The 20,664-nt window shown below is 44.6% G+C and overlaps 1 protein-coding gene across 1 annotated transcript; it reads left to right on the top strand.

The window, feature by feature from the left end:
* Window positions 1-3,962: 3,962 nt before the first annotated feature.
* On the top strand, window positions 3,963-18,028 carry LOC123432611 (probable protein arginine N-methyltransferase 6.2). Its single transcript, XM_045115403.1, has 13 exons — window positions 3,963-4,199; window positions 5,104-5,169; window positions 5,293-5,361; window positions 6,089-6,124; window positions 6,664-6,729; window positions 6,954-7,022; window positions 7,122-7,199; window positions 7,380-7,458; window positions 7,634-7,728; window positions 7,871-7,955; window positions 16,879-17,072; window positions 17,193-17,311; window positions 17,410-18,028. The coding sequence occupies exons 1-13, from the start codon at window positions 4,005-4,007 to the stop codon at window positions 17,450-17,452; spliced, it is 1,194 nt and encodes a 397-aa protein (XP_044971338.1). The 5' UTR covers window positions 3,963-4,004; the 3' UTR covers window positions 17,453-18,028.
* The last annotated feature ends 2,636 nt before the right edge of the window (window positions 18,029-20,664 follow it).

The following is a 20,664-nucleotide window of genomic DNA, read 5'->3' as shown; positions in this document are numbered from 1 at the left end:
AATAGCATGCAACCATAAAAAATTACAGATACGTTGGAGACGTATCAGGCCTCGAGACTGATTTTTATGTGTTTATAAAGGGAGCTACCCCCTCTTGCTATAAGAAGCGGTTTTGTCAAGAATTGTGAAAGGTGTTCCCCCCTACAAAATCACGTGAGATTCGAGAAATATTATTAATCTTTGTGCAGAATTTAAGGCCATGGGCCCCGCGACGCTTCGGTAATTGTGAGCCCGCCGAAGACCAAGACCATCATTTCTTGTTCGGAAGAGATGAACGAACTCGCCTTGCAAGCCGAACACTTTGGGCGTAATCATCCGAACACACCTACATACCGGCGTTGAATTAAGGGGTCCTCAGGTAGTCTTACCACGAAGAGGTCGCCCTGATGGACTGGCTCCATGATACGTCTCCGTCGTATCTATAATTTTTGATTGTTTCATGTCAATATTATACAACTTTCACATACTTTAAATTAAGAACATCATTAGTGTGATGATGATCACCAGAAGAAAATGATGCCATCGATCGAGCTGGGAGAAATAGGCCAAACATGCAACCGGTTAAAAGCGCATATCAAAGCATCTTGAATTTTTTTATTTGGCCTCTCATCACATCGTTCTTGAGTTGCATTTCATCTATGTGTCATCTCAGTGGTCCAATGGAGTAGTCGAGCAACCTGCTTACGTACTTCCGGATGAGATTAACCCATATCCATATGAATCAATATTTTCCCTCTATTTTCCGTGGATCACAATATATAGGAGTTTAATTGTGCAAAAAAGCTAAAAATAGATCAAGATGTATTTTTTGTCATATACGTACCTTTCCATGGTTGGTGTAGATGTAGAATTCTTGCTCTAGATTCCATTCTATGTGCGACATATGCTTATCAACAGGGCGTCGAGCGCCGCAAAGCAGCACTTGGACGGTATCTTCGATGCTGTTGGCGTAGCTTACGGATTGAACAAAAGTCGCGCTGTTGTGGCGGGATGATTCGCCGGACAGGGTCGGCTTCATTGGTCGTCTCGAGCTCATGGTGTAGCCAACACAGCCACTCGACGGGAGCTCGGCCAGGGCGACGGAGTCCCAAACTTTCGACACGCTTCGCCGACATGGGTCCATAACTAAGAGGAGCTAACTAGTTAGGGAGAATTATTGGAAGTGAATGCATTTTGAGAACTACAAACACTATCTTATATATAGGCATAACATAGTGCTGGCGTTCACGAACGGTGAACGACATCACTACATAATATATCCCTGACATGGCAGGATATCCGACACCACGAATATATTCTGACCGGTCAGCTCAGTAGGGCCCACTCTGTGGTGGCGTTCCACTTTTAATCCACGACAACACTACGTGTACAAACTTGGCGTACCAATCATCCAACACCATTGCTATTTGAAAACAATAATGTTGGCGTCGCGTCAAATTGGCGCGCCACCAACGTAAGTTGTGTCTAGCCATTTCTTCACTAGTAAATGAACAATGCTTACCATACCATAGGATCACTTGATCCTTCTCGATACATCTTCTATGCTTTGTGTATTGATCAACTTAAATCACTCTTTGTATTTAGTCTTGATCACCTTGTATCTTATCTTCTCTATGACTAATCTTTGGATAATTCCTTGAATAACACCTTGGTCAACACATAATTTCCTTCTAATAACCATGAAACCAACAAATGGTCTTCAAGCAATGCCTATGGACAAGCCCTTCAAATATAGCTCAAGGAAACCATTTAGTCCATATGTATTCTCGTCAATTAACAAAACCAAACATAGGGGCACCATGCTCTTTCACACTTGCCCGATCATACCACAATAATCACAAAAATCTAGTAGTTTTTTGTACTCCACGGGATACTTCTTACTCTCTTTCAGCGTTAAGGGTACAAACCGGACTAGAGGTATCTATACGGGAAGAAACACCCTAGCTCTCACGTACTTGGTGGGATTCATGCACCCTTCATTCATAATAACTTTTATTTGGGGGTTCCTACCTTCGTGGCATTCTTCTCCGTAATTACCTTGTTTTTCATCACACCATCCTGGATGTCAATATGCGTACCCATGCTGGGATACGATCCAACTTATAGTCATGTACATTCGATATCCCATCATATTCCTCATTGACGACCACCGTGTTTTCAAACATCCATGGACCGCCATTGATCACCCGATTCCAGTCGCCGAGGCACATCACCTGGGCTAGGAAGAAATTATCTCCCATTGCCTTGAAAGTCACCCCTTGTGCCGCTGTTCATGCGTTCCTCATAGATTTAAATAATGAGACACGACTGAGGGTTTTAGGGTTTGAACCCTAAAGACTGCAAGTCTGCAACCCATCTTGTTTCCTCAATCAGACCTTTAATTTTGCTTGACAGGTCCAATTCTTCTTCCTCCTCGCCATGAAGATTCAGCCCCTGGAATCTATCCTCTAGATTGGCTCCGATTCTTTGATCTCCATTGTTTCCGTCGCCACCGCGTGCAGCGTCCGCCACCTCCTGTGCTTGCTCCGATTCCTCCATGCTCTTGCACCCCGTGCGAACGCAGGGGTCGTGGGATCACACGACAGCCACCAATGGGGAAGACTCACGTGAAAATTTGGTGATAATTGGTAGTAGAGTTGGGAACCCTGGCGGTCTCCACCACGGGAAAGTTGGAACCGCAACATTGTTTTTCCTCTTTGAGACATGCTAACTCTAGACATGTTGAGTACATGTATTTGGTGTTATTTGTTAGTGATGTATGTGTTGAGACATGTTAAGGTGATGCTTTGTTTGGCAGCCTCCATGTGTTTAGACATGCTGAAAAATTTCAAATTTCGAACATTGTTTTTGAATGACAAAAATAGCTCATGCATCCTTTCTGCACCCTACTAAACACACATGAGTTGATGCTGCCTTCCATTCTTGCAGTAAGTGAGATATAAGACTGACGCCCAAAATACACAAAAGCTATGGCAAAATACATGGATAAACCCGGATACATATGAACTCAATTTTAAAAACACATTTCTAAATGTTATTTTTTGGAAATAGTTGCATGTGTAATCTCCACGTTCTATGTGCGCATAGAAAGTTTCACCGATTTTTCATTTGTTTTTGGGCTGTGCAAAAAGAAAAATGTGCATGAAACACTATTTAGAAGCACTTTTTTTTGCGGAGGCAAACCAAAATACATTTTTCACAAGAATTTACGTTGCACACATATCTTGTGAAACATGTACATGTGAAATTTTGTTTTGAAATTTTGACATTTTAAAACACGTTAGAATGTATTTTTAAAAAACGGATTCATATGTATCCAGGTTCAGGATGTGCCTTCTGAAAAGCTATGTCTATTATTGCGAGACATCTAGCGGTCTCGACTATCGACAAAGCAGCAAAATAAGTGTGTTAGCTAGCAGTTTTGGAAGCTTCCAAGACCAGGTCGTGGAACTTTCTATTGGACTTGTTCAGTTTTGGAAGATTCCACTTGTTTTTGAATTTTGTTATTATCTATTTTTGTATATTCTATTTTATTTTTCATTTAGAAAATACTCGTTGACTTTTGTAACCACTCTGAACATTTTTTAAATACACTTTATGTATTTTTAAATATATGTTAAACAGTTTATTCGAATACATGTTGGACATTTGTAAAATGCACATTGATCATTACAGAGTGGACTTTTTTTAAAGTACATTTTTTAGAAGGACACGTACAATTTTGAAATTTCATGATCATGTTTTTAAAATGCTAGGAAACAAATTTCAAAATGTGTGAACATTTTTTCAATGTCATCAACAATAATGGTACAATCGTCGCAAAAAAAGAAAAAATCGGTCTCGCAATACGCGGGAGTCCATACATGGTAACGGGCCCGTTAAATCATCTGAGGCCTGAGCACGAGAGAGCCCACGTGAGGAATCTGAATTCCGGAGCAGTGCACTGTCCTCCCCCCCACTCGCAACAGAGGCACAAGGCACGGGCGCAGGACACCTTTCCCCCGATGCTCGCCGGCGGCGAGGACGGCAACGGCCACCTGCCGCGACCGCGCAGGCCACGGCGCGTCGGCGGCATGGGATCTCCCCCGGGCCTGGCGGCCTCGGCTCTGCCGCACCCCGCGCCGCCCCCCTGCACCGACTACGACATGGCCTATTTCAAGGCCTACTCCCACATCGGCGTCCACGAGGAGATGCTCAAGGTAGCGCGTGCACGAGCACACACTTTCTCAATTCTCCCTCTATGGTATATGCTCCGTATTTGATGGAGGATTGGCCGCCCTGCCTGTACTTGCTATTGCATCGGTGGAGTTAGGGTTTTGTTTACTTCGGGCAGCGATCTGTACGGGATCGTCGCCATCGATCGAATAAGGATTTCTGAGGTTCCTTACAGTTCCACTACCTGTGAGGATGTGACCTAGTGTCAGCATTGGTTCAGTTGGTGTATAAGCTCGCATAGTTAGGGCTGTTTATTGAGTAAGTAGACATCGCAGGAATAATGTCCTTGCACGAGGAGATGGGTAGTTAAAATGTTTACGAATTACGGTCATGCTCCTCGAAAAGATGGGTAGCTTAAATGTTTATGGTCATGCCCGTCGGATCTGAAGTTTTGTTTGGCTTTGGCAGGTAAAAGATTATGGCCACTGTTTGAATCACTTATATAACACAACATAAGCCACACAAAGAAATAATGCGCATGCCACAGTTTTTTTTTTGGTTTGTCAGGAAATTAACAAGAAAAATGACGCACTATTATTCTGAATGGAGGAGCTAGCATAACATCGCATTGCTTGTTGTTTGTCGTGCACCTGGAAATTCAGATGCTGGTATCTGCTAGTTTGTTAATGTAAGCTATTAACCTTCGACCTGGTGTGCATTGGTAGAGTGTGTCAGTGTGAAGTGTAGCTGCTGCAGTGCTTATACAGAGTGCCACAAACCTACACTTATTGAAAAAAGATTTCTCAGAATACACTAATTACACCAGGTTTTGTTTGAGCTTTATCTTGTGTTGGTGATTTCAGTAGCATCTCTGGATTGCTCAGGTCTCAAGCTAATGCAACATCATCATTCTTGAATTAGTATTGATCTTGAGATTTCTAATTGCAGGATCACGCCAGGACTAATACTTACAGAAATGCTATCATGCATCACAAAGATCTAATTTCAGGCAAGGTCAGAGTTACTTGCAGTTTGTATGCTTACTGGACTACATGATATTCTTGGATAGATACCAAACAGGATACAGCTTTCTGTTCACTCAATTAACTCATGAATGGTTGAAGTTTCAATTTTCAGGTCGTATTGGATGTTGGCTGCGGCACTGGTGTTCTTTCTATATTTTGTGCTTTTGCTGGTGCCACTCGGGTAACTTAAGTACTTAATTATTAGCTGTACACTTATGTGTTGCCAATGATATTATAAAATTTGAACTTCTGCTGTTTTTTCTAAGTGTCTCTTTCTATATACTCCCTCTGTACCTAAATAATTGTAGTTGGGTAGAACTCTAAGTATGTTTCTAATGTTTGTTGCTCTTCAATCCTTTTCTTCATTTTTTTTTCTTTCCTTTCTGTATAAGTTGGTCGCTTAGTGAATTCATACTAAGCAGATATTGATCAGCTGTTTAATCACGGTGTAGTTTATTTTTCTGTGGATTTTAGCTGTCCATGTATGAACAACATATCTGACAAAAAAATGATATTCTCAAGAGAGAACAGATGAGCAAACTCTTTCACCAAAAATATAAATAGATTAGCACCACATAGTCATTTAGAAAGCCGCATCGATGCATGTGTTGATCATTTGATCTGTACCATAAGATCTATTGTACCCGTTGTTCAGCAAATACCAGTAGCCTCCATGTTTACACTTTTCTGTGCTTTGAATCATCTTTCATTTGATTGCAGCAATTTAACCCTTTCTTTTGCAATAAAACACATGTATGCTATATTGCTGTGTAATAATATGAGTTCATTTTGCATGAGGGTTGCAAATTTTTCTTAGTTATTTCTGTTGCTAAGTCACTTTATGATCTGAATGGCAATTTCCTGTTTTTCATTAATTTTTAATTAATCCCCCGGTTTATTGTGTTCAGGTCTATGCAGTCGATGCAAGTGATATTGCATTACAGGTATATCCTCCCCTTTGTTTTCCCTTTCTGGTTGAGATTGCAAAACTACAAGTATATTTAATACACTAGTGCTGCACCCCAGCCCTTATACTGTGTGCTAGTTGAAAGTTGAAACCTAAATACAACATGGAGGGAAGCCCCTTATGATCAAATAAATACATTTTTCATAGAATAGTGATAAATAAATACTCCCTCCGTTCCTAAATATAAGACCTTTTGGAGATTACACTATGAACTACATACGGATGTACATAGACATGTTTTAGAGTGTAGATTCACACATTTTGCTCCGTATATAGTCTACTAGTGAAATCTCTAAAAGGTCTTATATTTAGGAACGGAGGGAGTACTTAGTAGCTTGAAAAGTGGTGCTAGGCAAGTTCCCTTGCTTGATCTGCTACCATACTATCTGCTAATATATGTATGTTTGTGAAATGCTTTTGCAGTTCCTTTAGTATGCATTTTTTACTTTCATTGTTTCATTATTAGCTTCTACAAATTTAATGCTGATTCCATTCCCTCCAATCTAAATGTGTTAGGCAATGGAAATTGTGAGGGAAAATGAGCTGTCTGACAAAGTCATTGTTTTGCATGGACGAATCGAGGTATACCTTTTCTATCTAGCCTTTGCCATTTCTGTCATAACCATTTCATCACCATTTGCATGTATCTGAAGCTTTATCATACTCTTATGAAAGGTTGAAACATTATCTTGCTTGTAGATTATAGTCAACTGTACTATCTTGATTGTAGTTGCGGTAGCATCCTTAAACTTCTATTTGAGGTCCTCAGCGTTATGGAACTTGACTGCTATAATATTCAAATGCAGGATGTCGAAATTGAAGAAAAAGTTGATGTCATTATATCTGAATGGATGGGCTATATGCTTCTCTATGAGGTTCTATAAATATATTGTTTGTGCAGTTGGACTTATCCAACACATCACTTTACATCTGTCCGATATGTGAAATCTGAAATATAGTCATGTTGATGGCAGAGTATGCTGGGGAGCGTAATTTTTGCTAGGGATAAATGGCTCAAGCCAGGGGGTCTTATTCTTCCATCTCATGCATCTGTAAGTGTTTCCGCAAAATGTTACTCCCTCCGTTCCATATTGACTCTCGCTGTTTAAGTACAAAGTTGTACTAAATCAGCGACACTTAATATGGAATGGAGGGAGTATGTAGCAATGATTTGGTTGAGACATTGATTGAAAAATTGCCTGGCTGACATACAACAAATAATCGTGCTGCAGCTTTATCTTGCACCTATTACAAATTCGCACAGATATCAGGATAGTATTTACTTCTGGCGAGATGTATATGGTATAAAAAGTAAGTTCATTGTCCTTTGTATATGGTCTATTCATAATTAGTATATACTCCCTAAATATGAGGAGACTTAGTTGCTTGTTCGTAATGTGCCATAGCTACCAAAGTTAGCTCATGGAAGCCGATTATTGTTTCTCATTCTGAGATTAATATGTAATTTGTTCTTTGCTTGATTCAGTGTCTTGTATGATGCCTCTTGCAAAACAATGTGCATTCATGGAGCCTTCTGTTGAGACAATTAGTGGCGAGAATGTCTTGACATGGCCAACGGTGGTGAGATATTCTTGCTGAACTGTGTATTCTTCTCTGCTTAAGATCTGCTTTGCACACATATCACCCTCGGATTTTGTGTATAAATTAGTTCCTGTTTATGTAGATTTACATCTTTAGGTAAGCTGAACTTTTATGTAAGCAGGTTGCACAAGTGGATTGCTATACCATACAAGCTCCAGATCTTGAAACTATTACCGCTGCATACAAGTTTACATCAATGTTGCAAGGTAAGTTGTATTTCATTCTTTTTACATTCGAGGTAGATACACATGGTGAAACATACTCATGATTTCATTTAGTAAATTTGCACATCTAGAATTGTACTGATATTGTGATATACTCCCCCTGTAAACAAATATAAGACGTTTTATATTTTTTTTTTGAGGTAACGCTTTATAGACTTGACACAAGTCTCTAAAATGTCTTATACTCCCTCCGTCCCAAAATAAGTGTCTCAACTTTGTACTAGCTCTAGTACAAAGTTGTACTAAGCTTGAGACACTTATTTTGAGACGGAGGGAGTATTTGTTTACAGAGGTTGTATTTTTTAATCTGTGGAGTCCTCGAGCTATGATCATGCCAGGTCTTTTTGAGAGGACCTAAGCTTGATCACTCTAAGACAGTGCTGCTGTTAGAGGGTCTTTTTGATAAGCTGTGGGATGTTTCTGTTGATAGGCGGAAAACCCATTCTATAAAGCGTACAGGAAAAGTGTTACCTAGATTCTTACTGCAGTCAGGAATCTATTTGCTGTGTGTGAACCTATTGCAGCAAGGTGGCAATTCTTAGCAGCCTCAGCTAGCTAACTAGTGTTAAGGATGTATGGTGATACGTAATGGCACCTCTTTAGGGTCCCGTTGAGTTAAATGATGTTTGTTTCAGTAGTGATACATACATGCAAAAGATGGACTAACATAAAATTTATGTGCATATTTTTTATCTTGTGGTAGAGCAAGAAGTTGCTGGGCCCTGTTTAGATAGAGTGCCACTTGAAATTGTTAATGCAAATTATACCGAAGATACATTTTTTTCTATTGAGTTACCAAGACATGTGAAAGAAAACAGCATAATCTTGGGTACAGTTGTACCCCTTGAATTATTTTATTCTTTTCTTTTTCATCTGCATGTTAGCTGCACTCCTGTCGAGATATAGGCATCTGAAACAGTCCTTCTTCTCCCTAATAACCTTCTGGACCTCATCGTTCCACCACCAGGTGTCCTTAGCTTCCCTTCTACTTCCCTTGGTCACCCCAAACTCCTCTATAGCGACCTTCCGCAAGAAGGTCGCAAGGCGGCGAAGAAGGCAGCAAAGCGGGCGGTGAGTGAAGCGAGAGGTCGGGCGTATGGGGACCTTTACCAACGTTTAAACACTAAGGAAGGCGAAAGGGACATCTATAAGATGGCCAAGATTAGGGAGAGGAAGACGAGGGATGTCGGCGAAGTCAAATGCATCAAGGACGGAGATGATCAGCTTCTTGTGAAGGATGAGGCGATCAAGCGTAGATGGCGGGAGTACTTTGACAACCTTTACAATGGAGAGGTTGATAGCTCTACCATTGAGCTAGACGACTCCTTTGATGATACCAGCATGTGCTTTGTGCGACGTATCCAGGAGTGTGAGGTTAAGGAGGCGTTAAAAAGGATGAAAGTAGGCAAAGCGATGGGTCCTGATGGTATCCCCATCGAGGTGTGGAGAGGCCTTGGAGACAGCGATAGTATGGCTAACTAAGCTTTTCAACCTCATTTTTCGGTCAAACAAGATGCCCGAAGAATGGAGGCAGAGTATTTTAGTACCAATCTTTAAGAACAAGGGGGATGTTCAAAGTTGTACTAATTACCGCGGAATCAAGCTAATGAGCCATACTATGAAGCTATGGGAGAGAGTCATTGAACACCTCTTAAGAAGGTCAACAAGCGTGACCAAAAACCAATTTGGTTTCATGCCTGGGAGGTCTACCATGGAAGCCATCTTCTTGGTACGACAACTGATGGAGAGATACAGGGAGCAAAAGAAGGACCTTCATATGGTGTTCATTGATTTGGAGAAGGCCTATGATAAGATACCTCGGAATGTCATGTGGTGGGCTTTGGAGAAACACAAAGTCCCAATAAAGTACATTACCCTCATCAAGGATATGTATGATAATGTTGTGACAAGTGTTCGAACAAGTGATGGCGACACCGATGACTTTCCGATTAGAATAGGGCTACACCAAGGGTCAGCTTTGAGCCCTTATCTTTTTGATTTGGTGATGGATGAGGTCACAAGGGATATACAAGGAGATATCCCATGGTGTATGCTCTTTGCGGATGATGTGGTGCTAGTCGATGATAGCCGAACGGGGGTTAATAGAAAGTTAGAGTTATGGAGGCGGACTCTAGAATCGAAAGGTTTTAGGCTTAGTAGAACTAAAACTGAATACATGAGGTGCAGTTTTAGTGCTACTAGGCACGAGGATGGAGAGGTTAGCCTTGGTGGGCAGGTGGTATCGGAGAGAGACACGTTTCGATATTTGGGGTCCATGTTGCAGAAGGATGGCGATACCGATGAAGACGTGGGCCACCGAATCAAGGCTGGGTGGATGAAGTGGCGCCAAGCTTCTGGCGTACTCTGTGACAAGAGAGTGCCACAAAAGCTAAAAGGCAGGTTTTATAGGACAGCTATCCGACCTGCGATGTTGTATGGCGCGGAGTGTTGGCCAACCAAGAGACGACATATCCAACAGTTGGGTGTAGCAGAGATGCGCATGTTGAGATGGATATGTGGCCACACAAGGAAGGATCGGGTACGGAATGACGATATAGGAGAGAGACTTGGGGTAGCACCGATTGAAGAGAAGTTGGTCCAGCATCGTCTCAGATGGTTTGGACATATTCAACGGAGGCCATCGGAAGCGCCGGTGCATAGCGGACGGATAAAGCGTGCTGAGAATGTTAAGAGGGGTCGTGGTAGACCAAACTTGACATGGGAGGATTCCGTTAAGAGAGACCTGAAGGTTTGGAATATCGACAAAGACTTAGTCATGGACAGGGGTGCGTGGAAGTTAGCTATCCACGTTCCAGAGCCATGACTTGGTTTCGAGATCTTATGGGTTTCAACTCTAGCCTACCCGAACTTGTTTGGGACTGAAAGGCTTGGTTGTTGTTGTTGTTGTGTCTTTTTCATCTGCATGGAAATGTAAATATGTAAATATTTTTTTCTTCTATTGAGTTACCGAAGACATGTGAAAGAAAACAACATAATCTTGGGTACAGTTGTACCCCTCGAATTATTTTTTCTTTTCTTTTTCATCTGCATGGAAATGTAAATATGTAAATACATTTTTTTCTATTGAGTTACCGAAGACATGCGAAAGAAAACAGCATAATCTTGGGTACAGTTGTACCCCTTGAATTATTTTTTCTTTTCTTTTTCATCTGCATGGAAATGTAAATATGTAATGCTAACAGCATCAACAGCCGGACTGGTCAAATTTGCCCCCCTATACGTCCGCGGAAGCGTCCACAGATAGTGACCGATCACCCTCATATCTGGCCCCCCATATCCATACAATCCATGCAACCTGATCGAAACTATGTAGATCAACATAGCAACATTGCATAATCCATATAGATCGGGGATAGGCGGAGCATAAGTTTTATACAATCGGACCCAAAAGAGCAAGTTCATCACCGGGCATCACTAGATACATAGATAAACTAGATTCATAGACAACCGATGTCTAGATAAGCAGAGAGGGGCACCAGACACATTTCCTCGCCGGTCCCTTCCCCTTGCGGTCATAGGAGTGGAGATAGCACTCCTTCCGCATAGGCGGCGGCGGCCGAAGGGGGTCTTCGTCATTGCTTCTCGTGCCGGATGACGACGAAGAAGAGATGATACCGGCGAGACGTCGTGCGGCGCAGGCCTGCACCTTCGCGAGCCGTGCCGCTTTCTCCTAGCCGGAGCGCCTTTGCATTCTTGCGGCGGAGGTGCCTTGCGTCCGTCTCTGCCGTGCTCAGCGACCGGCGGAGGACCTAGCGCGGGAGCTGCTTCTCTGTATCTACTGACGCGGACCTCGCGTAGGTGTCGGGAGGAACTTCCCTCCGCCACCCTCTGCGTGGCAATACTGGTTGTGAGCTCCTGTCAGGGCCTCCCTGTCGGAGCCCTCCTTCAAGAGCCCATCCCAGTTGACGGGATCAGACCCGTTTCCGGATTGGCTGCCGTAGTTGGGCATGGTGGAGGGGAGGGGAGTGGAGGAGACGGGCAGTGGAAATGAAACGGAGCGGTTGAGAAGAATGTGGATTTTAACCAGGGTTTGTGTTAGAGTTATAATATAAGTCATGTACCCTTTTGTATTTATCCCGATATATAAGGGGTTTCCTGCATATAGTCCACCACCTGTACATGTATATATACTGGCCTATGGCCTCATGGGAATACAAGTTGCTTTCCTAACATGGTATTAGAGCTAGGTTAAATTTTTGCACGCCGCAACTCGTCTGATTGATCCAGCGCCGTCGCTGCTTTTTCTTCTACCCATCCTAGCAGCCGGTCTACCCACCCTCCTCTCCTCCCCGATCGTGTCGATCGCCGCAGCTGCCGTCCCGATCGGCCGTCGCTGCTTCTCCAGATCCCACCAGTCCCGCCTGGTCCAGCTCGTCCCGCTGGAAGAGCTGCTCCCGATCCTGTCGATCTCCAGATCTGGTCGCTGCCGCTGATTCCCGTGCCGTCAGCTTCGCACCGATCTGATCCGATCCGCAGTTGTCGATCCCCAATCCACCGATCCCCAATCTCGCCAGGCCCTGCTCCTCTGGCGGCTGCAGGTCCCGCCAGATCGAGGTGCCCGCTGGCAGACCTGCTCTCCACGAGGGATCCAGCAGGATTGGAGGCGCCCGCTGCCAGACCTGCTCTCCATGAGGGATCCAGCGCTCCAGGTCAACTCTGCTGTTGACTCGGACGCTGCTCGTTGACTACGATTCCTAAAAAAAAGGTCTACACTAGCACGCAACGTTGCAGTCCCTTGCTTCCCGTGACTCCTGACGGCCGTTCTGGTAGTTCTTCTGTTGCTCCTGCGAGCTCTACAAATGGTGATTGTCGCTCTACACCGACTCCTCTCGCGACTTTCATCGGTGAATGTCGCTCTTCTCCGACACCTCTTGCGACTTTCATCGGTTGTCCTGGTGCCTATGACTCCATGGACTGCTCTTCGTCCACGCGTCTTCCCTTGGCGCTTGGTGCTTGTCTGCACACGGCCTCGTCTTCTCCACCGGTCTTTCCCGACGATACTGGACATGCTACACCGCCATATTTAGCGGCTTCCACTGGTGGTGGTGGTTGCTTCTCTCCTCGTGCCATTACACCGCCTACTTCAGCTGTGTACTTCACCGAGGACGAGATTGCGCAACTTCGCGCCCTGCTGCTTGCCTTCGACTCTCCGTTGTCGGGTGTGTCTACATCGACATCTTCAGTTGCGCCCCTGACTGAACAAGATATTGGACGATTTCAATGTCTGCTAGCTCCATCTGTTGTTTCTTCATCGACAGGTTCTGTTGGTTCTGCTACGGACTCTTCTGGCATTGTGAGACCATCTTCTACACACGTAGGTACATCTCCGTGGGTTCTTGATACTGGAGCATCTTTTCATATGACTCTTGATTCATCCACTCTGTCATCTACTCCACCTCTTGATTCTCCTGTTCATGTCCTTACTGCTGATGGTACTTCTCTCCCGGTTACTGGCCGAGGCACTCTTAGCACTTCATCTTTTCATGTTCCCGATGTTGCTCATGTTCCTCGGCTTACCATGCAGCTCCTTTCTGGTGGCCAGATTGTTGACTCTGATTGTCAAGTCATCCTTGACTTTGACTCATGTTCAGTTCTGGACCGTCACACTGGTGCTCTTGTGTTGGCCCCCGGCGCCGTGACTCTCAGGGTCTCTGGGAGCTTGACTGGCTTCACCTTCCATCCGCTGCCACCGCAACCAGTCTTTCCTCCTCCGTTGCTTTGTCTACCAGCTCTTTTCAAGAGTGGCATCATCGTGTGGGTCATTTATGTGGCTCCCGTCTCTCATCCTTAGTTCGACGTGGTCTTCTTGGATCCGTCTCCGGTGGTGTGTCTTTAGACTGTCAGGGCTGCCGGCTTGGTAAACAGGTTCAGTTACCTTATCCTCATAGCGAGACTGTGTCTCAGCGTCCTTTTGACCTTGTCCACTCGGATGTTTGGGGTCCAGCTCCCTTTTCCTCGAAGGGAGGCCATCGCTACTATATTATCTTTATAGATGATTTCTCTCGATACACGTGGATCTATTTTATGTCTTCTCGTAGCGAGGTATTATCTATCTATAAGCGCTTTGCTGCCATGGTTCACACTCAGTTCTCTACGCCTATTCGTGTGTTCCGTGCTGACTTTGCTGCATCTCCAAGATGTTGCGTGGATTTCTCGCTGAGCAGGGTACACTTGCTCAGTTCTCTTGTCCTGGTGCTCATGCTCAGAATGGTGTAGCTGAGCGCAAGCATCGTCACCTTCTTGAGACGGCTCGTGCGATGATGATTGCTGCCTCTCTCCCGCCTCATTTCTGGGCTGAGGCCGTCTCCACCTCCACCTATTTCATCAATCTACAACCTTCTACTGCTCTACAGGGTGTTCCTTTTGAGCGTCTTTTTGATCGTTCTCCCGATTATTCGATGCTTCGCCTGTTTGGTTGTGTTTGCTATGTTCTTCTTGCCCCCCGCGAACGCACCAAACTGACCGCTCAGTCTGTTGAGTGTGTCTTCTTAGGCTACAGTGATGAGCATAAGGGCCATCTTTGTTGGGATCCTATCGGTCGTCGGATGCGTATCTCTCGGGATGTGATTTTTGACGAGTCTCGTCCCTTCTACCCACGCCCATCTTCCTCGACCTTTTCCGTGGAGGATATCTCTTTCCTCACTTTTCCCGATACACCTCTCACCCCCATCGAGCCTTTGCCTATTCGTTCTGCTCCCTCTGCTTCTCCACCTCTTGTCGATTTGCTACCACCATCTCCCACGGTTTTCTCTCCTGGCATGTCACCGGATTCCGCACCTTCCTCTCCGGTGACTTCTACGCCTTCACCCCCCGATTCTACCTTGGCGATCCTCCCTTGCATTGTTCCATCTTTTCCTCAGTGTTACACTCGTCGTTCACGTCATGTGGATGCCTCTGTGGATGCCTCTGCGGATGTGTCGTCATCCTCATCTCAGCCTCCCTATGCCTTGCGTTCTCGCCCTCGTCCGCCTGTTGATCGCCTTGGATTTCCCACTGTTGGTGCTGCTGTTCTTGAGCCGACTTCCTATCGTGAGGCTGTTGTTCATCCTGAATGGCAGTTTGCGATGGCAGAGGAGATTGCTGCTCTTAAACGCACTGGTACGTGGGATCTTGTTTCCCTTCCTCCCGGAGTCCGTCCCATCACTTGTAAGTGGATTTACAAGGTTAAGACTCGCTCCGATGGTTCTCTTGAGCGTCACAAAGCTCGTCTTGTGGCTCGTGGTTTTCAGCAGGAGCATGGTCGTGATTATGACGAGACTTTTGCTCCTGTGGCCCATATGACCACTGTTCGTAGACTTCTTGCCGTGGCCTCTGCACGCCACTGGTCTATATCCCAGCTTGATGTTAAGAATGCCTTTCTTAATGGTGAGCTGCGTGAGGAGGTGTACATGCAGCCACCACCTGGGTATTCTGTTCCTGATGGCATGGTATGTCGTCTTCGTCGCTCTCTCTATGGCCTTAAGCAAGCCCCTCGTGCCTGGTTTGAGCGTTTTGCCTCTGTGCTGACTGCCGCTGGTTTTTCAGCGAGTGCTCATGATCCAGCATTGTTTATTCACCTTTCTCCTTGTGGTCGGACTCTTCTTCTCTATGTTGATGACATGGTCATCACTGGGGACGACCCCGAGTATATTGCCTTTGTAAAGGCCCGTCTTAGTGAGCAATTTCTTATGTCCGATCTTGGACCTCTTTGCTACTTTCTTGGGATTGAAGTCTCTTCTACCTCTGATGGCTTTTTTATATCCCAGGAAAAGTATATCCAGGATCTTCTTCCTCGTGCTGCTCTTACCGACGAGCGCATTGTTGAGACTCCTATGGAGCTCAATGTTCACCTCCGTGCTACTGATGGTGATCGCCTGCCTAACCCGACGCGTTATCGTCATGTCTTGTCTATCTAGCTGTCACTCGTCCGGATATCTCTTATCCGGTTCATATTCTTAGTCAGTTCGTCTGTGCTGCCACATCGGTTCACTAGTCATCTCCTCCGTGTTCTCCGATATCTTCGGGGCACGATCTCTCACCGTCTATTCTTTCCTCGCTCCAATTCTTTACAGCTTCAGGCCTATTCGGATGCTACGTGGGCTAGTTCTCTCATTGCCTGGAAGACGAAGAAACAGATTGCAGTTTCCCGTTTGAGTGCAGAGGCTGAGTTGCGAGCGATGGCTCTTTTGACGGCAGAGGTGACTTGGTTACGGTGGTTACTTCAGGATTTTGGTGTTTCTGTCACTACACCGACTCTGCTCTTATCTGACAGTACAGGTGCTATTAGCATTGCGCGCGATCCTGTGAAGCATGAGCTCACCAAGCATATTGGTGTTGATGCTTTCTATGTGCGCGCTGGTGTGCAGGATCAGGTCATTGCTCTTCAGTATGTGCCTTCCGAGTTACAGTTGGCGGATTTCCTGACGAAGGCCCAGACTAGAGCACAACATGGCTTTTATCTCTCCAAACTCAGTGTTGTTCATCCACCATGAGTTTGAGGGGGGGGGGGGGTGTTAGTAAGTCATGTACCCTTTTGTATTTATCCCGATATATAAGGGGTTCCCTGCATATAGTCCACCACCTGTACATGTATATATACTGGCCTATGGCCTCATGGGAATACAAGTTGCTTTCCTAACAGTTTGGTTCAGGGTTGGATATTTGTGGGAAAGGGTGGGCCAGTGTGGGCTGGATCTGATGTGGCGGATGCGTCCGGGCCTCCCCATATCCGCCCCACCTATGGGCTGGGTTTGGGAGTGCCGGGTGGCCTGGTCGTATAGCGCCAGTTTGAGGGGTCCGGTTGGGTTGCAAAAAAGTGACCGCTCGCTGACCGGGCGTATAGGGGCAATATGAGGGGTCCGGCTGTAGATCTCTAACCTTGGTCTCTTCTGTACTATTTTTTCAGCTCCATTGCATGGATTTGCATTTTGGTTCGACGTCGAGTTTAATGGACCAGTTCGCCAGAAATGCAAGAAGCAAACAAGCCAACCCTTGGATGTCAATATGCAAAATTCTAACCCAAGCAATAAAAAGAAAAAGGCAGATGTCTCAATTGTTCTGTCAACTGCCCCAGAGGACGCCCCAACTCACTGGCAGCAGGTGATTGCTTTAATAAGTGCCATATTGGTTTCCTTTTCGCTTAGTTATATGGTTATTTTGAAATTCCTAGAAAATTGCATTGCTAACATCCACAAGGATGCTGTTTTTTTGGTAATGCAGACTCTCCTTTACTTATTTGAACCTATCGAGTTAAAGAAGGACCAAATTATGGAAGGTTCTGTTACCATATCTCAAAGCCAGCAGCATGCGCGCTTCCTTAACATTTGCCTGAAGTATTTGTGAGTCTGATTGCTCTGGTTTGGTGTTATCCAGTTTACTCATTTTCTACTATCACTTGCAAGTTTGATACAACTCTGGATCCCTCATGTCTTTGCAGTACTGGAGACCAATGGTACGTTAAAGAATCTGTGATGCGATAGCATGGGAAACTTTAATAGAATAATATTTTACAGACAGGTGCAACTCTATCGGTTCCTGTGCATCATGAACCTTATCGGTCATTGCAATTTTGGAGCATTCTGACTGAATCAGGACATCATGATGGCAAATTGATCAACATATGCTGCCATTTAGTTTTCATTTGGAAAGCTGGAATTTTGGACGAGGAGCAATTCATCCAGAACTCCCAACAAAATTCCATTACTCCAAATCAGGCCTTAGATTTCAGTTGTTCCTAGCCGAGTTTGGGTAGATCAGTAGAATGAATGAAGTTTCTCTCTCTCTCTCAAAAAAGTAGTATGAATGAAGCATTGAGAAATTTAATAATTACATGCTGGCGAAGGTAGTATAGGTTTTTCCTTATGTTAACAGTACAGTTCGTCTTGGCCAATCTGATTAGTCGTCTTTTCTTACACTAGATAGCCATGCAGATTGTCTCTGTTGTTTGTAACAACTGTTTTCCAACATGACATTCATGCGCCCCTTGAGTGGTTGTAATAACAGACCAAGATTTTCCATGCGGCTGTGAATCATCATCTGAAAGTGTCAACATATTATCTCAGCTGTGTATGTTTGCTTCCATGTTGCAAAAAGAAGAGTGGTAATCAAGATTCTTTATCTGACCCATGCTGGATCATGGCTTCTTGCAGTTCCATCATTATTGGGATGCACACCAGTTTGATTTGTACCATGAATAAGAAAGCAGGATGAAGTTATTACGTATTACAACCCTTGTGAACACTAATAATGCTATAAAGTACTACTCTCTCTCTCTCTCTCTCTCTTTTTTCTGCGAGGAAGTACTACTATCTCTGTTCACAAAATAAGATGTTCCAACTTTATTATTGAACCGGATGTATATACACACATTTCAGTATATTTCTTCACTCATTTTTGTCCGCATACAGTCAATATTAGAATATCTAAAACATTTTATATTTGTGAGCTGAGGGAGTATCATATATTCACTCCATCAGAAGATGTTGCACGAGCGAGTAGGAGACAGAGAATATCATATGGAAACCAACATTCGGTAGAAACCGATGAAAACCACAAAAAAGATATGTTTTGAAGTTTTGAAAAAACTGAAACAAATACTGGATGTTAAGAGGATAATATTTTATTGTCACGCAAAATTTTAAATTGAAACACATTATGAACTATGAGCTATGAAAAAGAGAAAATCACCTTTGAATAGTGTCAAATAGTAATGTCACTATTCAGGGCTGAAATTTGTCTTTTTCGTAGCTCATATCTCGTAATGTGTTTCAACTTGAAATTTTGTGTGGTAATAAAACATCATCATCTTAACATTTTTTTTCATAATTTTTTGAAACTTTAAAATATGGTTTTTACAAAGTTTTTATTGAATGTTGGTTTTCGTATGATATTCTTCCGCTGCTGATGCTCCTAAAAAAGGAACAGCAAATAGTATTAGAGGATGAACAGTAAAAATCAAAATAAGTAACGTAGCAGCAAAATTTCAAAAATCCGTTTTTTTGTGTGTACATGCTCACGTTAGTGTCTTTTGTGTTCGTGCAGATTCTCATGCAAATAGCAACACTTGTGCTTCTCAATAACAAGACAAAACAAGTGCTGTAAAAAGGAAAATATTATGAATCAACTTGTTTTTTTGGACACAGATAAGTATTTGTTTTTATCCAAAAAAAGTTAAAGGACATAGACATGTCTAGTTTTTTTTCCATCTTCCATCTACAATTGTAAAACCGATTTATATGTCCGGGAAAATGGGTAAAATTTCTTATCCCAGTTGTGTTGTAAGTACATACAGAAAGCTAGTGGTTTGTTAGTAAACAAAATTTAGAGAACTAAACTTTAATTGGATAATTAAAGGAATAGTGGTACCAATGGTCAAGATCCCTTTAATTAAAGTTTAACATGACTTAGAAGTATATCATGTTGGAGTTTTTGCTACTGACGATAGGGTAAGAGGGCTGCCGCCACAGTCAACGATGATCGTCGTTAGTGAACACTCAAATGACGTGTTTTCGTGACAAAGGCCTACAGTCATAGCTGGCGGGCGGTAGCCTCCACACCTTACCGCCACATGATACAACGGTAGCTAGTTTTGCTCTGCGACAGCCGTCCGGCATACTAATGCATTATCTAACACTGTTAATGTGTCACGCCTGCATTACCTGATGCGGTGGACAGCGGTGCAGGCCAGCTGGCAGTGGCTACTGGCCAGGGTGTGTGTATAAAGTAGGTGTGTGGGCAGAGGAGAGATTATGCATTGTATGGGACTTTGGATCCTCTCCCTACTTTCCTTTCCTCCCACCTAACTTTCTCTGTACCTCATCTCCCTCCTTCAATAAATCAACTCACATCTCATCCCCAACCCCCTTGTACCAATCTTAGATCATTGGGTCGTTCCAAACTGGTATTCAGAGCCTTGTCCGAACCCCACACTAGTTCCGCCCCGGTTCGTCGGTCTCTCACCGTCTCGATCGGATCGTAACATCCACCGCTGCGGCTGCAGGATCACCTCGGTGGCCGGCGTGAAATCCCCAGCGGGGTTGACCCAATTTGAAGCTAAGCGACGACGCCGCCATCCAAACCTTTAGCCCAGACCCGCTGCATCCTCATCGCCATGTCCGAAACTTCCGGGGAGATCAAGTCACTCTTCGAGTCGCTGCTCAAGCGAGTGGAGACGGGTCAACTCACCGCCCACAAGCATGTGGAGGCGCAACTCACCTTCAACGAGCAGGTTTCCAGGGACCTGGTCCATCCGCGCAAGCAGGTGGATCTCACGCATATGGATGTCGACGAGGTGCGCTGCCACCGCGACCAGTCGAAATCGACAACCCCGTCGTCTCCGCACCACCAGCCGTAGATTCCCCCACAAGAGCAGCCGTTCCCGCGCCTGGCCAACGCTGGCCCACCTCTCATCAGGACGTGCCCGACCGCGTCGCTCTTCGGGGCGGCGCAACTGCGGGCCCATCAGGAAGCATATCAGGAGGAGCCTCGGGACACCTACATGGTCAAGCCGCCCAAGCACGATTTTCCAAGGTTCAACGGCTCGGTGCCCTACCTATGGATCGATCGGTGTGAATCCTACTTCGAGCTATACCGCGTGCCGCCGCACAACTGGGTGACCATGGCGTCTCTGTACATCGAGGGCCACGCGGCGCATTGGTTGCAGGCATTTCGTCAAGCACATCGCGCGCTCAAC

This window comes from Hordeum vulgare, chromosome 1H, assembly GCF_904849725.1.
Source record: "Hordeum vulgare subsp. vulgare chromosome 1H, MorexV3_pseudomolecules_assembly, whole genome shotgun sequence".
Classification (NCBI taxonomy): domain Eukaryota; kingdom Viridiplantae; phylum Streptophyta; class Magnoliopsida; order Poales; family Poaceae; genus Hordeum; species Hordeum vulgare.
Note: the sequence above shows the minus strand (reverse complement) of the source record. Positions and strands in the feature narration are given on the sequence as shown.

Coding starts and splice junctions, on each gene's coding strand:
- LOC123432611 (XM_045115403.1), top strand. CDS start 4,005: ATGCTCGCCGGCGGCGAGGACGGCAACGGCCACCTGCCGCGACCGCGC. Junction 7,200..7,379: donor TTCTTCCATCTCATGCATCT/GTAAGTGTTTCC, acceptor ATCGTGCTGCAG/CTTTATCTTGCACCTATTAC. Junction 7,729..7,870: donor TCTTGACATGGCCAACGGTG/GTGAGATATTCT, acceptor TTATGTAAGCAG/GTTGCACAAGTGGATTGCTA.